This window comes from Capra hircus, chromosome 23 (genome assembly GCF_001704415.2).
Source record: "Capra hircus breed San Clemente chromosome 23, ASM170441v1, whole genome shotgun sequence".
NCBI lineage: Eukaryota > Metazoa > Chordata > Mammalia > Artiodactyla > Bovidae > Capra > Capra hircus.
In genome coordinates, this window is record NC_030830.1 from 37574482 (window position 1) to 37591959 (window position 17478).

The 17478-nt window shown below is 45.7% G+C and overlaps 1 protein-coding gene across 1 annotated transcript in view; it reads right to left on the bottom strand.

Annotated features, from left to right (window-relative positions):
* Positions 1-17478, bottom strand: part of TBC1D22B (TBC1 domain family member 22B) — a 55134-nt gene that overhangs the window by 18046 nt on the left and 19610 nt on the right. Inside the window, exon 8 of the mRNA XM_018039170.1 lies at positions 497-603. Within this exon, the coding sequence (XP_017894659.1) occupies positions 497-603 (107 nt within the window). The remainder of the gene's footprint in view (positions 1-496; positions 604-17478) is intronic.

A 17478-nucleotide genomic window follows, 5' to 3' on the forward strand; every position in this document is an offset into this window, starting at 1 on the left:
GCAAGCTGTTTCTCCAAAGCTGCTGCCAGTGTTGTGGGGAACAAAGGAGTCTCACAGAACAGCAGAGTGGGGGAAAGGCATGTGCTTTGGAGGCAAACTGCGTGGCTTGGAGCACAGCAGAATGGGGGGACAGGGCCTCATGAGAAAGGCAGAGCAACCTGGGGACTCCCCTAGACCCCAGGGAACATTAGACCATTGCCTTTTTTTTTTTTTTGCTGCACAGCACAACTTCCGGGATTTAGTTCCCCAACTAGGGATCAAACCCATGTCCTCAGGAGTGAAAACACAGAGTCCTAACCACTGGGCTGCCAGGGAAGTCCTCTAGGATCACTGCCTTTTGAAAGCTGTAAAGCTAATGAACGAAGTAAAGATGGATGGACCAAAAGGGGAGGAGCAATGCTGAGGCCGGACTCAGGGGGCTGTCTGATGCGGAAGAGCAACAAGGAACCCAAAGGGAGCCCCAAGCAGGGCATCCTGAAAGGGGAGAGTCGCTCACCTGGATCCCGTCCAGCAGTTTGCTCATGCACCAAAAGCTATCGGCTTCTATGCTTCGCAGCATGTCCTGAGACAAATTGGTCACGTCAAAGTTCTCCACGTCCTCTTCTGCAAAACAAAAGGTAAAGAAAGTCCAGAGGTTTTCTCTAAAAAAATGGACAGAGGAAGACAGAGTCTAGTATCTTCAATGGGGTCCTTAAGGCCCAGAGGGAGCCAAGCTCATGTGAGGCCAAGGAATAGGGGCCTGCCCACCCCCGTCCCCTTGCCAGGTGGGCATGCATGTCCCAGGAAGGTGCTCGAGAATCTCGTGACAACACTGCACAGGCCATTTCTCACACTGGGTTGGCTGGGTCCAACACATCTTTCTCTTCCACTGCATTTTTCATTTAGTTTGAGGGGAAAAAAAAAAAAAACTTCAGGCTTCATGTTCAATGAGCTATATCCAGTCCCATGGAGACAGTCTGGAAAAATTCTTTGATTTCAGAAATTCAGTAAACTAACACACTCATTCTTACGGGCAGTGAGAACAGCTGGGATCAGGGAGCCCCTACAGGTCCTTTTAAAGACAGAATCCCCCTGTTCTGACCAGGCAGACCCAGAGCCTCATGCCTCAGAAGTCAGGATGAGTTGTGTGATGGAAGATGGCCCAAACCCATGAAAGCTTCCAGGATTTCATGTCAACCAAGCTGGCAGTTATCAAGCTGGGTTCTGCAAAAACCTCCATCCTATAGGATACTCAAGTAAAAAAGGTTCCTTGGACAAACACAGCAGAGAAACGCTGCATTATATATCCTCATCTTGGAGATTCATAAAAGGATTCGAGAAGTTATTAGGAATTCTGCATTAAGAAAATCTCCTTCATCTGGCTTACTCAGCATTTCCCCAGTTTCTGTAGCCTTGGTACCTCTTTTAAAGAGTCCTGCCTGTGAGCGTGTCTTGGAAACCCCATACTAAGTGACAAGAATGAGAGGCTGTCCAACTGGTCTGAGACGCAAGAAGAGAGGACACAGGAGTCTTCTAAAAGAAGGAAGGTGTGATGTTTCCTTCCTGCGGGAGACAAGGTGGACAAGACAGGCCACGTCAACCCACAGGCCCCTGCGTGCCCGTCAGAGGCCACACATGGAGACGTTTGGGCCCTTGTGCTCAGTGTCAAAGGCAGCTTCTCTCCTTGGAGCCCTGTTTGAAAACGGCATGTTCACTGCAGTCCCTGGTGCCGCAGAGACACAGGTATATGACAGAATGTATTCAGAATCCAGACCTTTCCTTTACGAGAATCATCACTCTATCAAGACTTACAACTGGACCTTCTCAGGATGCTGTGGAACAACTCTCCGATTCTCACCCTATGTAACAGTGTTTTCCTAATGGACCTCAAGGGCAGTAAAAACCCTTTTGGGGAGGGCGGGGTGCTTTGTCAGAAAAACTATGAGCCTGGCAACAGTGTAAAAAGTCCACGGTTAATACAAGCAAAGCGTCGACAACAGACCCTGGCACACGGTAGGCACGACATAGTTAATTTTAGGTGAGGTTTATTAGGAATTTGTAATGACGTGGGGAAGCATGTCACAGCATTGAGGGAAAGGAGTAAAGTACAAAGTTATTTATGGTCTACTCTCAACTACTGTACATACAATATTTATGTGTTTGTATAAGCACAGAGGAAAAACAAAATATATCACAAGGGTTTACAGTGCTTATTCCCAAGGGAGTAGTGATAAAGAATTTTTATTTTCCTTAAGCCTAACTATTCAAAATTTCTACAGTAAGTATAACTTTTAGTCAAGTAAAAATGCACGATTCTAGCAAAAAGGAGCTACCATGGACTGCACCTGCCTTTTACTACCAAAAAGGGAGCAAGATTTTTTAAAACAACACTAAGCCCGCAGAAATGAAGACTTCAAATAATATATAAAGGTCTATTTGAGAAACCACACCAAAAAATCCTTCCATGGAATACCATCTTTCTTTGTTTTCTAACTTAACCATTTATGTGTAGTGGGTGTTTTGCCAGAGTGGGGGGTTGCCATATGTATACTATTAATTTAATCAAGTGATACTGGGCTCCAAGACCCAGCTCAGAATCTGCCTTTTTCTTGCTGCTTCAGCTTACGTTTCTAAGATCCCTCTGTGTTGCTGTTTAGACCTCTAGTTCACTGCCCCACACAGGCCACCACCTCTTTACCTATCTGTTCCCTGCCAAGGATGGATACCCAGGGGCCTCCAATACCCACTAGCACAAATAATGGCTGGAGGAACCATACGGGAACTGCTATGGGCCAAAGGACCTAACCACGGGTACCAGCAGACCACTCTCCAGGAGCAGACTCCCAGCAGCGCGCTAGGGAACCACGTGGGCTCTCCCCTTTAGTGAGTGTGGCGGATCACACTAACCAGCCTGGGCAGTACCTTCCCTTCCTCTGTAAGAAAAAAAAAATGAAGCCCATAACAAAGGCTCAAGATAAAAGCTCTCCCACTATTTGTACGTGTTTCACAAATGAAGATCCCAAGCTCCACAATAATCTGAAGGGTCTTGTCCTACCTGGGCATTCCAGAACACTGCAGCAGAAATGTCACACTGGGAACGGAAACCACACACAGCAGAGTAACTGGGAGAGAGAGCCAGGCTCCCTGAGTACGATGGGGAGCAGGCTGCCACGTGAGCCCTGGTGACCGGTGGCTTTTTTGTCAGACAGAACAGTCAGCGGTCAGGAGCATAGACTCTGAAGCCAGATTGTGCAGCTAAAATCCTGGCCCTGTCACTCACAAGCTCTGTGACTCTGGGCAAATCTTTGCTTCCTGAGCCTCAGTGCTTCCTCTCTGAAGGTGGTAACATCCTACCACCAGTGGGGCACACTGTAAGGATTAAACAAGTCAATACGTGAAAAGTACGAACAGTGCCTGGGATAAAATAAGCATTACGCAAATGTTAAGTATTACTGTTATTAAAGCCTCTGTCTTTTAGATCTCTGCTATTTGCAGCCAAACCTAACCTAATTCCAAACGTACCTTAAAAATAAAAGACAAATTTCAAAGCTTTCCATTTCCACCTTTGACTCTCAAGGAAGAAAATCGAACAACATGAGGTTCAAGTGGATAAGAATCTGCTCTCAGTAACTGTGCCAGTTCCCAACCTTAGCTGTCCTGGGGAGAAGGGGGTCAGCAGAGGACGCTGAACCCTCTCTTGGGGCCTCTCGAATTGGGAGCTGTCCTTTCCCCATGTTCTGCCCTCACGCCCCGCCTGCCTGCTAGCTCTTGGCTTTCACACAGTAGGGGAGCTCACCAGCACTTCAGAGAGTGGGAGGAGGGTTTAGTTCTAGTGTTCTGCCTGCTGGGACGATAAAATTCACACATTCAGTCAAAAACTGTGAGCTAAGTGCACCAGCAAAAAGCAGCAGAGAAAGGGAGGCCCACATGCTCTTGGGAAGGGCTTCATTCAGCATCAACAGTCTGTTCAGAACGATCATTAAACATCCCACTTGAGAAAATTCAACATATAATTGAAGCTGGAATGGGAAGCCATGCCAGCAATGCCGTCTCAGATGAGGGCAGCGTCTCTGGTTGTCATTATGGAGCATTCAGCAGCCAGGACTTGGACTGGAGGGAATGAGATTTTTAAGGGATATTTTATGGCTGTTTTAAGAGGCAAAGCATCCAAAAAGAGGAAACCCAACAGCTCTTTATAAAAATCGAATTGCCCACTCTAGGCTCGACAAGAACATGCTGTCAAGCCCAGCATTATTACATGATAAACGTACCTGAGTGGTGGCCCCAGTCAAGTGTTCATTTTTCTTAGAACTCCAGATCTTGGGCCTAAAACTAGCCTCACCTGTGCCTCAAACACTCCCCAACAGCTTTGGGAAGAAACTGGTTTTACTAAAACTGGAAAGAGTAACTTGTCCACTCAGTGCTCGAGGCATTTCCCAGAAAGCATCTGTGATCGCAGGGCAATTGCTAGATTTTGTGATCTGTTGGGTCAGAATCAACCAGCCTGACCCGCAGACACAAGAAGATTCAAGTCACCAGACTACAGACAGCCCTTCTATTTTCCAAAGCCTCTGGCTTACCTGATTCCTGTCTGTTTAACTGGACTCATGAGAAGAGCTTACATAATATTTTCTGACCACAAAAGTAAGCTGCTTGAGAAAAGGAAAAAAATAAATCTTTTCAGCCATACATCTAAAGAACCTCATAAAATAAGAATTAAATCTTTCATCCAGAAAAACACAGTTTTAAGAAGAGTTCCAAGGAATTCATCCGATCACCTGAATGCAATAATTTTAAAGGGGTTCAAGTGCTATAGAAACTTGTTGGGTATTACTCATTTGGCATTTTTCAGGCAAGTATCTGTGACAAGGCCACCAGAGCCGAGGATGGACAAGGTGGAGGGACCCCTTGGTTAACCCAGCAAAGTCAAACCACTTGACAAAGGACAGTGAGGAGAGGCAAGAGGTTTCTACAGAGTAGAAACCCACAGGAGTGGGGGGGTCTGTTTCATGAGAACCCTGTTCCAGACTGTGAGGAGACACGCTGTTTCCAAGACAGAGAGCAGCAGCTGACCACAGAGCCCTCCCTGAAACAGTGTCGGTCAACCAGGGCAGCGGCTAAAAGGTAAACACGAACGCAGAACCATCTCTGGCCATCCACTGCTCAGCATGGGGCACCTGGCTAAAACGAATTTTAAAAACCAACACACCACCAAACCGACTCTACTTTCCTGAGGTTCCTGTATTACTTCTACTTTTATTTAATGAACACTAATGGGTGCTGGTTAAATCAGCCTCTTGGTGCCCGGATTACAGGAACCCAAACTGTATGAGTATTCGTGTTAGAGGGGCAAGCGAAGGGGCAGGTCCAGCACACACTCTGCCTTCACCTTCTAGGACCCACCCAAAGACCACCCACAGAGCCAGGCAGTGCGTCCCCCAACAGGCCCTGGGAAGTCCAGGGTCCCCGGAGCTGGAGGTCAGGTGCCCACAGGTTCCTCATCTAGGCTCAAACATCTTGACTATGTTGGCCACCTCAATTTCTCCTCTGTCACAGTGTCTCACTTATGCTTCGGTGAGAAAAAAGAGACAGCAAGTGAGCATGCACACGTCACTTGGCTCACTGCCAGGGAGATGGCAAGCCACAGCTTGCCCTTGGAGAGCTTACCTCTATAGGGGAGGAAATCCAGCCCTGGACATCCCACCAAATGCACACACTGCTCTCAACTGCCCGCTGAAAGTAACCCTGCTCAGCACTCTGACTGGGCGTTTCCACATATGTCTGTTCCTGGAAAGAGCCTCAAATATTCCTCAAATTTCTTAGCATGTACGAGGCTGCTTCGTCTATGAAGATGGGGCCAGGAGGCACCTTGAGGTAAGGGGTAGAGTGCCAGACAGGGTGAGGGCTAAAAATTCAGCATCAGCCCCACTCCCCAATTCCCTCCAAACCCAGAGCAGGAGAATGAAAGGTGGAATCTTCTTATTCTAATGACTCAATTTATATAAAGTTTAGAGACAGGCAAAACTAACTGAGGTGTCAGAAGTCAGTAAAACATCCATAGTCACCCTTGTGTGGGTGAGATGGACTATATGCTTTTATTTTCTGTGAATAAACATCTAGAAGTGATGGGCAGGGATTTCTGTCCACGTTGTTTATGGTCGTATCCCTTGTGACTAGAGTGTGTGACTGGTACGGTGTAAGAATCAATAAGCAACTGCTGCATAAGTGATGGTGCTCCATCTCTATCCCTTACGAAAAAGAGACAAGAAAGAGCTTTTGGCTAAATCAGCACAGTATCAAAATGCTGTGATTCACTGCCCTCCAGTGGCCAAGGCCAGCAAAGCTGTACTATTTCCTGACTATCGTAAACCACTATGAAATTTTCATTCTCTCATTCATTCAGTGCTAAAGAATCTGCCTGCCAATGCAGGAGACACTAGAGACGCGGGTTTGATCCCTGGGTCGGGAAGATCCCCTGGAGTAGGGAATGGCAACTCGCTCCAGTGTTCCTTCCTGGAAATTCCATGGACATGGAAGCCTGGTGGGCTATAGTCCCTGGGGCTGCAGTCAGTCAGCACTCACTCTTCATCTATACACATATGGAATTTATGGGCACCAAAATGAAAGCACAGGGAATGTTAAGGTGTTTCAAATAGTCTCTGGCCTCAAAGGATCATAAAGACCAGTGGCAGATGGTAGGACGGAAACATACAGTAGTTGGTGTCGTCGAGCCCTTCAAAGGGGAAACGCAGAGAGTTATGGAGAGAGTGCCAGTGGGTGGTGGTGGGAGGAGGGAGGGGGGAGGCCTCAGGGCAGGCTTCCAGGAGGAAGGGGAGCCTTAAGGAATGCACATGGATTAGCCCAGGGATAAAGAAGTGGTACAGGACAAGGCTTTAGGTTAAAGACGTCAATTTTGGATTTCCGCCTTTAAGAGGTGAGGAAGAAGTAAGAGAACACAGGGTCTTGCACAACAAGCTACAGAATGTGGGCTTTTTTCGTCTGTGCTGAGTGGCTTGTGGGGATCTTGGTTCCCTGACCAGGGACTGAACCCAGGCCATGGCGGTGAAAGCCTAGAATCCTAACCACTAGGCCACCAGGGAACTCCCGAGAATCTGGACATTTTAAACTGAAGGTGATGAGATGCTAGTAAAGGGATTGAAGCAGAGGGGCTGAACAGGCAGGTCTGTGTTTAAATGGTCTGAAAGATGGTTTTGAAGGGGATAAAAACCAGAGATGGGAAAACATACTTGGCCATTTCAGCAATCCAGGCCTGAGCTAGAGGAGTCATAGGAGGAATGGAGAGAGAAAGCGATTCAAGAAATGGAACATGAAACCATCAGAGCTTTGTAACTGATCGGATATGAAAGAATGAGAAAAAAGAATGACTAATACAAACAAGTCTTAGGATTTCTGGGCTTCCCAGGCAGCGCTAGTGGTGAAGAACCTGCCTGCCAATGCAGGAGACACGAGAAATGTGTGCTTGGTCCCTGGGTGGGGAAGATCCCCTGGAGTGGGAAATGGCAACCCACTCCAGTATTCTTGCCTGGAAAATTCCAAGGACTGAGTCTGGCAGGCTACAGTCCATGGGGTTGCAAAGGGTTGGACACGACTGACTTTGCACGCACACACTTAGCATTTCTGACTTAAGAGACAGGAAATGTTGGTGACTGAGAGAAAAGAGTGGCTGGACATAGGGAGAAGAGGTATTAGTCAAACGCTGAGTTTGAGGAGCCAAAGGAGAGCAAAGACCGTTGTTGTCCATAAATAGCTACTACCACTTCCTCCTTGATGAAAGGACCCTTAAGGGTACTGGTCACCTGGGACACAGACCGTGTTTTGCAGGCTCACTTGCAGATGGGAATCGGCGTAAGTCCAAATTCAGATGAGAGATTCAAAACTAAGTGTTACGTACTTGGGAAGTGTCTTTCGATGGAAAGAGTATGTCTTTCTTCCTTTCCCCCTCCATACTGGCTGGGATATAGATGTGATGGCTAGAGAACAAGCAGCTATCTTGGATTGTGAGTGGGAAAACAAACATTGAGAATGGCAGGACAACAGAGAGAGGCTGAATCCCTGACATCATGGAGCCTTGGACTGCTCACCTCCTGACTTGTAATGTGCGAGACATAAACTTTTCTCTCTTGCTTACAGTACTGGTACTTGGGGCTCCCTGTCAAAGTAGCCAAGCTAATCCTAATCCGTCATTTATGACATGTCATTGTTGTTCAGTCACTAAGTCGTGTCTGACTCTTTGTGATCCCATGAACTATATGGCACACCAGGCTTCCGTATTTCCCAGAGTTTGCTCAAACTCATGTCCACTGAGTGAGTGATGCCATCCAACTTTCTCATCTTCTGTCGTCCCCTTTCTCTGGCCCTCAACCTTTCCCAGCATCAGGGTCTTTTCCAATGAGATGGTTCTTCGCATCAGGTGGCCAAAGTACTGGAGTTTTAGCTTCAGCATCAGTCCTTCCAATAAATATTCAGGACTGATTTCCTTTAGGATGGACTAGTTTGATCTCCTTGCAGTCCAAGGGACTCTCAAGAGTCTCCTCCAACACCACAGTTCAGCCTTCTTTATGGTCCAATACTTAACATCTGGACATAACTCCTAGAAAAACATAGCTTTGATTAACCATAGCTTTGAGCTCTGTGGGCAAAGCGATGTCTCTACTTTTTAATATGCTGTTCAGGTTTGTCATAGCTTTTCTTCCAAGGAGCAAGGATCTTTCAATTTTGTGGCTGCAGTCACCATCCACAGTGATTTTGGAGCCCAAGAAAATAAAATCTGTTACTTTTTCCACTTTATCTCCATCTATTTCTCATGAAGTGATGGGACTGGATGCCATGATCTTAGTTTTTTAATGTTGAATTTCAAGCCAGTTATTTTCACTCTCCTATTCCGCCCTCATCAAGAGGCTCTTTAGTTCCTCTTTGCTTTCTGCCATTAGGGTGGTATCATCTGCACATCTGAGGTTACTGATATCTCTCCCAGTAATCTTGATTCTAGGTTGTGAGTCTTCCAGCCCAGCATTTTGCATGATATATTCTGCATAGAAGTTAAATAAGCAGGGTGATAATATGTAGCCTAGTTGTACTCCTTTCCCAATTTTGAACCAGTCTGCCGATCCATGTCTGGTTCTAACTGCTGCTTCTTGACCTGAATACAAGTTTCTCAGGAGACAGGTAAGGTGGTCTGGTATTTCCATCTCTTTAAGATTTCCACAGTTTGTTGTGATCCACATAGTCAAAGGGTTTAGTATAGGCAATGAAGCAGATGTTTATTTGGAACCCCCTTGCTTTTTCTATGTTCCAATAGATGCTGGCAATGTGATCTCTGGTTCCTCTGCGTTTTCTAAATCTAGCTTGTACATCTGGAAGTCCTCAGTTCACGTACTGTTGAAGACTGGCTTGAAGGGTTTCGAGCGTTACCTGTGACATATCTGAGCATAAATGTCATGCAGGGAACATGAGTCAGAGATTTTAAAGACTTCCCTTCTGGGACTTCAATTGCTACTGCGCTTCTTAGTAAAACCTGAAATGAAAATCCTGCTGTACTACATGCAGAGGAGAAGGGGGAGAGTTATTTGTTAGTGTTCCATTTTGCAATGAAAGAAATCACCAGGCATCGCTCTTCTTTTGAAAACAGGACATGTCATGGGTCCCTCTCTTCCAGACAACTCCTCATTCACATCACTTACACAGTTGCCGTTATGCAGCTTATTTTGGTGATGACTATATTATCAATTACATTATGTTCTGAATTAGATCAATAGTGCCATCTAAGTCTGAAAGGGTTTTGGAGAGTCTGGAGGTATTTCACTGTCTCAGGGGTCACAGTCAGGAGACTGTATTTCCCCAAGGGTGACCCTCCAGCACTGTCACTGCTGGACCCAGACACAGCTGGCTTATCCACAGAGGACCCACTCAACGTGAGCTGCGGGTTTCAGCAAAAAAAAAAAAAAAAAAGAAAAAAAGGCAGGAACTGAGTTAGGTACAGACTACCAAGCTAGATACAGAAAAATTCTCTCAACAGTGGGGAGTCACCGGATCTCCCCATTTTCCGCGATTTTACAACAAACAGGACACGAGGCATGAAGCAAGCTCAGGTGCTATTTTATAAAAGTGATGGAGAATAGGACCTTCCCCTGTGGTCCAGTGGTTAAAAATCTGCCTTTCAGCGCAGGGCATGAGGGTGATCCCTGGTCAGGGAACTAAGATTCCACGTGTCATGGGCAACTAAGCCTGTGCGCCTCAATTATGGAGCCTGTGCGCTCTAGAGCCCGATGCAGCAAAAAATAAATAAATACATATTTTTTAAAAATGTTTTTTTTTAAGTAATAGAGAACAGATAGTGGAGGAGATGGGAGAGAGGCCAAACAAGGCCCTGTGGGTCCCACGGCTCTACTAGGGCGCATCCTCTGCGCTATGGCTCAGGGAGATGAGGGGGTGGGCGAGGCTGCCTGGGGACACCTGCCTGGCCTGTTCCCTGGGTGAAGGATCCCGGAGGCCTCCCGTAGTAGGGACAGTCCTAACAAAACTCCTCTCACAGCAGCTGCCTTCCTAGGATACGGCACTATTAGAGAAAGGGAGAAAAGCAGCATTATTACTCAGACAAGAGAACTGTTCTTGGAGTCCACAAACAATGTTGAGTCTGTGTTCAGGAAAGGCCTTGAGGCTGGAGAGAAGTCTGTATGCCTTGTTTCTTTGAAGCTTAATTTATATCCAGCAACTGATGAACCGATAAATAAAATGTGGTATGTTCATACAGTGGGATACTTATTTGACCATAAAAAAGGAGTGAAGCACTGACATGGCTACAACCTGGATGAATCTCAAGAGCAAGCTAAATGAGCGAAACTAGACAGAAAAGGTCACATATCATAGGATTCCGTTTGCATGAAATGTCCAGAAAAGGCAAATCCATAGAGACAGGAAGTTAAGAGCAGGTAGGAGAAGAGGGCGGAGAAGGCAGTGGCACCCCACTCCAGTACTCTTGCCTGGAAAATCCCATGGATGGAGGAGCCTGGTGGGCTGCAGTCCATGGGGTTGCTAGGAGGCAGACACGACCGAGCGACTTCACTTTCACTTTTCACTTTCATCCATTGGAGAAGGAAATGGCAACCCACTCCTGTGTTCTTGCCTGGAGAATCCCAGGGACGGGGGAGCCTGGTGGGCTGCCGTCTATGGGGTCACACAGAGTCGGACACGACTGAAGTGACTTAACAGCAGCAGCAGCAGGAGAAGAAGGGGTCGGGGGGCTTGGTACTGATGGATATAGGGTACAGAGTTTCTTTGGGGGTTGATGAAAATATTCTAAAATTGACTGTGGTGATGGTTATACAACTCTATAAATATGCTAAAAATTATTAAATTGTACATGTTAAATGGGTGAATTATATGATATATGAATGACATCTCAGTAAGCTGCTATCAAAAAAAAAAAAACCCACAAAACTAATTTGTAAAATTACTGCACCTCCAATAAAAATTCTTACTTCCTGAAGTAGGCAGGTTCCCTATTTCCTGAACTTGGCAAGTTCATCAGGAAGAAGAGTCAAGACAATTTTTTAAAAACAATGATGAAAGAGACCAGCCCTGAAATAATACTAAAACACCCTCTAAAGCTCAAAGATCCAAGTTGTGTGGTACATGCATAGTGTGTGTGTGTGTGTGTGTACGCACACGCGCACACATGCTCAGTCGTGTCTCTCTTTGTGACCCCATAGACTGCAGCGCGTCAGCTGTCCATGGAATTTTTCAGGCAAGAATATCGGAGTGGGTTGCAATTTCCTACTCCAGGGGATCTTCCTGACTCAGGGATTGAACCTGAATCTCCGGAGAGCGCCGAAGAATTGATGCTTTTGAACTGTGGTGTTGGAGAAGACTCTTGAGAGTCCCTTGGGCCGCAAGGAGATCCAACCAGTCCGTTCTGAAGGAGATCAACCCTGGGATTTCTTTGGAAGGAATGATGCTAAAGCTGAAGCTCCAGTACTTTGGCCACCTCATGCAAAGAGTTGACTCATTGGAAAAGACTCATGCTGGGAGGGATTGGGGGCAGGAGGAGAAGGGGATGACAGAGGATGAGATGTCTGGATGGCATCACAGACTGGATGGACGTGAGTCTGAGTGAACTCCTGGAGTTGGTGATGGACAGGGAGGCCTGGCGTGCTGCGATTCATGGGATCGCAAAGAGTCGGACACGACTGAGCGACTGAACTGAACTGAACTGATACTATATTATGAAGAGAGATTTCACACCAGTGAAGAAAGTATGTACTATATATAAACAGTGATAAATAACGAAGTATCCAGTGGGAATACTAACTTTAAATATCAACCCCACTGTAAAAGAAAATAAATTTTACGAATAGAATTTAAAAATCTAAATGTAAAATCAGAGCCACAAGAGTACTGAAAGAAAACATGAAAGAGTATCTTTATAACATTGAGGCGGGGAAGGTAAAACTTCCTAAGCAACATACCAAATCTAGAAACCACAGAGGAGGAGGTATTTCCTTTCTGTCATGCTTGGCAATGACTTACTCCTTTGTGAACCCCTCAACTCCCCACTAGACGGGATGCTCCACAAGGGGGCAGGGCCCACACCTGTTACCTTATTCACTCTATCCTCTGGCATAGAGTAGGAGCTCAGTAAACACCTGCTGAATGGACAGATTTGACTACATAAAAATTAGGAAGAGCTATATAAGGAGACATAATAAAAGTTGAAAAGATAAATGATGATCTGGGAGAGAAAAAATACTAGGTTGAACCATAAAGAATTTCCACGGAGTGGGTGTGTCAAAAAAGGTTGAATGCTAGCAACACATAACAGATGAAAAATGAGTATATCAAATCCACATAAAGCTCTTAAAAAACAAGACCAACAGTACAACAGAAGGAAAAAAAAGTGTAAATATCTGAACAAGCAGATGACAAAAGAAACAAATGCTAATATACAAAAGAAAAGATAAACCACCTCGCTGACGAGTAAGTGGCAATAAAACTGAAAACAAACCGCAGTTTGTCGGCCAGACTAGTGAAACACAATTAGACTTGCTAACAAGGATGTGAAGAAAAGTGCACCTAAGCATTAGTGGCTGGAGCATAAACTGCCATTAAGCTCTCTGCAGTGTAAGTTAGTGGTGTCTATTTGGCATGCTTTTAGGACTAGCAGTTTCACTTCTATGGATGCTCTTTCAGAAAATCATGTATTTCAAGACAAAGGTATAAGAAAATATGCATAAGGATAGTCATTAAAATGTTATCTATAATGGCTAAAAATTATAGACCATTTAAATGCCCTACTATAAAAGAACTGTTCACTACATTATAGTAAAGCTAAATGAAAACAGATGGAATTGCTGAAAATGATGACGCAGACCTGTATGTCTGAACCTGGAAAGCTGGCCAGATACTTGTGAGGGAAAGCAAGAAAGATTGAGAAAAGTATGGATAGTCTGATTCTATTTTTCTGGGCAAAACAAAGAAAAATAACATACGCAGGTCTGTTCTCACACAGGAAAAGGGTTGGAAAAATACACATCAAAGGGTGTTATCTCTTGTGGTGGAGGGTAGGGGTGAGGTAATAACACTTCTTTATTGTTTTGATCTTGTTTTTTAAACAAGCAAGTACTTCTACTGTAATTTTTTGCTTATTTTGTTTTTTTGTTTGAGGCAAGGAGTAACAAGAAATGTGCCACATGCTGTGCAGCAGAGAATGGAGAAGATGCATCTAAACTGCGATACCGCCAAGTCATATAAAGAACCCAAGCGAAAGTGAAAGTCGCTCAGTCGTGTCTGACTCTGCAACCCCACGGACTATAGAGTCCACGGAATTCTCCAGGCCAGAATACTAGAGTGGCTAGCCTTTCCCTTCTCCAGGGGATCTTCCCAACCCAGGGAGGGAACCCACGTCTCCAGCATTGCAGGCAGATTCTTTACCACTGAGCCTCAAGGGAAGCCCAAAGAGCACAAGCATTCAGGTCAAAAGATGGAGGTTTGAGCTCAGGAAGCTCATTAAATCTCTGAGTCTTCAATTTCTCACTTGTAAAATGGGTTCATATATCTACTTTAAAGAGATCCTGGGGGCTACTAAAGGAAATCAGGCCAAAGTACTTGGCAAATGGTCAAGTGTTTTAAAAATTATGGTAATATTACCGGTTGGCATGGCAAAGTCCCAGTTTGAAAACTGGCAAAATAAGAAAGATGGATGGGAATTGACAGATTGAGACTTAAGAGACATATCAACAAACCAATAGAGTGTATGGACCTGATCTGAAGCTTGATTCAAACAAAATGTTAAATATATTTATGGGAATCAAGAAAATTTGAATACTGCTGTATATCAGACTATATTAAGGAACTATTATAACTTCTTAGATATAATAATTACATTATGGCTGTGAGTTTCTTTAATCATGATCTTCAAGTGACACATGGAAATATTTATGGATGAAATTATACATTGCTAGACACTGAGATCTGCTTACTCACAAAGATGAGCAAGTGAAGAATTGACAGAGGTGTGAAGTTGGATGGCAAGTGTATGAGGATTTATGGTATTATTTTTTTCTACTTTTACATATGTTTAGAAATGTAACATAATTAAAACTTTCGTAAAACATGAATGGGCCTAGCTAGGAAATGCTTTCCTAGCTCTGGGAGGAGGTACCAAAGACCCATCTGAAGGCTGCTGCAGAGGTGAGGCTGACTGCAGCCTTACTCAGAAAGGCCTCCTTGCTGAGGAGAGGCGGAGAAGCCCACACTTTGCTGTGTAAATGCTGCGGGCGAGCAACGGTCAGCAGGTGGGGCTGACAAACCAAACACCCAGATCAGAATGCAGTCCTATCGATCAGAGAAAGGCACAGCGCACGGTGGGGCTGACGATGTTAGGGTAGTAATGGGATGGGTGCCTATAGAAGGTGGAGGAAAATCGGGGACAAAAGGCAAATGACAGCTCACAAGATCATTAACAGCCAACTAGAACCGCAGCTGCTGAGGATTTCCTAACCTGGCACAACAACTGGCAGTGCTGCACGCCAGCATCTAGACCTCAAATGTAGATTAATGAATGGATTAACAATATCTTGGGCTCCCCTGGTGGTTCAGTGGTGAAGACTCCATCTGCCAATGCAGGAGACCTGGGTTCAATCCCTGGGTTGGGGAGATCCCCTGGAGAAGGAAATGGCAACCCACTCCAGTAGAAAATCCCATGGACAGAAGAGCCTGGTGAGCTACAATCCATGGGGTCACAAAGGAGTCCGGACACGACTTAGCAACTAAACAACAACAAGGCGCATCCTTTAATACCATTTCAGAAAAGAACTCCTGCAAGAATCGAATCCCAAAGCATCAGCTGCACTGCTCTTTATCATTAAGTTAAACACACAGAATGAAGGCACTTGCAAAAACTGGTCAATTGATAAGAGGGGAAAATAAACGTTCTCCAGCGAAAGCTTTATTTATATGCTTTTGCTTAGGGTCACTTGACAGCGTGGACATGAGTGTGACTTTCCACCCTTACTCCCAGTTCTGCCCTGGTTGCTGTCACTTAAGGGGTGAGGAATGACATTATTTGGTTGCCTTCCTTTTCGAGTCATTTAAAAAAAAAAAAAAAAGCTGCCTCATGAAAGACCAAAACACCATCCCTTTGGTCCCACCGGAAAACCTGCAAGGGAAGGATCAAGAGAGACATCTCTCGTGCCCCCCACTCCAAGGGGCTCCACGCCAGCCCCCTTCTCATGACTGACCTACCCCCTGCGATGGCATCATCTTATTACCTACCACCCCCAGGGCCTGAAGAGAAGGGTTCTAGTCCCAGCCCTGCCACTAATGAGGCAAGAAAAGGGGCAGAGGAGACGGATAGTTTCCTAAAATCCTTTCCCACGTTCTGATTCCCACATGAACTTCTCTTTGACCGACTAAGAGAACAGAAACACCAGGCCATATGACAGATGGGTTTTCCTGTGAATCTCAAAGCACAAGTGTTAGGGAAATTAAACGGTCTTGTTTGGTTTCAGAGACAAAGCAGAGCAGGCCTCTGACCTTGCGTCTATCCTGCCTGGACACTGCCCTGACTGCTTGCTGTGAGTGCAAGCCTGGCAGCACCACAGATAAGATAGGGGCTGAATTTTGAGACTGTTGAGCCCCTGGAAGGGGACGGACAGACGGACGGACGCCGAGGGCGCGCGTCGGCCGTCCCCGGTGTGGCCCGGGCCAGGCGGGGTGGAGGAGGGAGAGAGCAGGGTGGCCCGCCGCCCTCCTCAACCAAGCCCCAGACTTAATGACATTCCAAGTTTTACATGACAAAACAAACAGCATTAAAATAAAATAAGAGCTGCAATTTGCTCACAGATAGATGATGACATCAGTTTCCATCCTGGGATTATAAGCGGAACCCCGAATTGCAATTCTTGAAGTCTCACCATGGAGGGGATACGCTGCCTGGACCTTTGCCCAACTGGGACTCCAGATGTGCTGTGACACAGGACTTCCAGGGCTGTTTGAGTTTATGGATGTTGGTCAAAACCCAATTTGATGATGTATCCTCTGCTGTTTCTATTTCTCTTTTAATGTTAGAATATTGAAAGTAAGTGACATAATTCTCTAGTAAATATTGAAAGTGAAAAGCACTCAGTCGTGTCTGACTCTTTGCGACGCCATGGACTATACAGTTCATGGAATTCTCCAGGCCAGAATACTGGAGTGGGTAACCGTTCCCTTCTCCAGGGTATCTTCCCAACCCAGGGATTGAACCCAGGCCTCCCTCATTGCAGGTGGATTCTTTACCAGCTGAACCACCAGGGAAGTCCAAGAATACTGGCGTAGGTAGCCTAACCCTTCTCCAGGGGATCTTCCCGACCCAGGAATCAAACTGGGGTCTCCTGCATTGCAGGGGGATGCTTTACCAGCTGAGCTACCAAGGAAACCTAATAAATACTGATATTGTTTATTTGAATATAATGCGTGGCTTCTTTTGTTAACAAATCCTTTAAACCTGAGACAAAAGTGAAAACTCTCTGCAAAACAACAAGAGATTAAGGGAACCGATAGGAGAAGTGGAGAATCTTCAATGCCTTTTGAGAGTGCCTGATTCAGGCCTGGCTGGAGTAGTGTGGCTGGCACTGTAAGAAAACCTAACTGCTGGGGACTTCCTTGACGGTCCAGCAGTTAAGAATCTACCTGCCACTGCAGGGGACATACATTTGATTCCCGGTCCAGGAAGATTCCACGTGCCATGGGGCAACTCAGCCCATGTACCACAACTACTGAGCCTGCGCTCTAGAGCCCATGAGCTGCATGCTGACGCCACAACTACCGAAGCCCCTCGTGCTCGAGAGCCCGTGCTCTGCAACAATACAAGCTTCTGAAATGAGAAGCCTATGCAGTGCAACTGGACAATAGCCCCCACTTGCTGCAACTAGAGAAAGCTCACAAGCAGCAATGCAGACCCAGTGCAGCCATAAATGAATGAACTTTTAAAAAGAACTATCT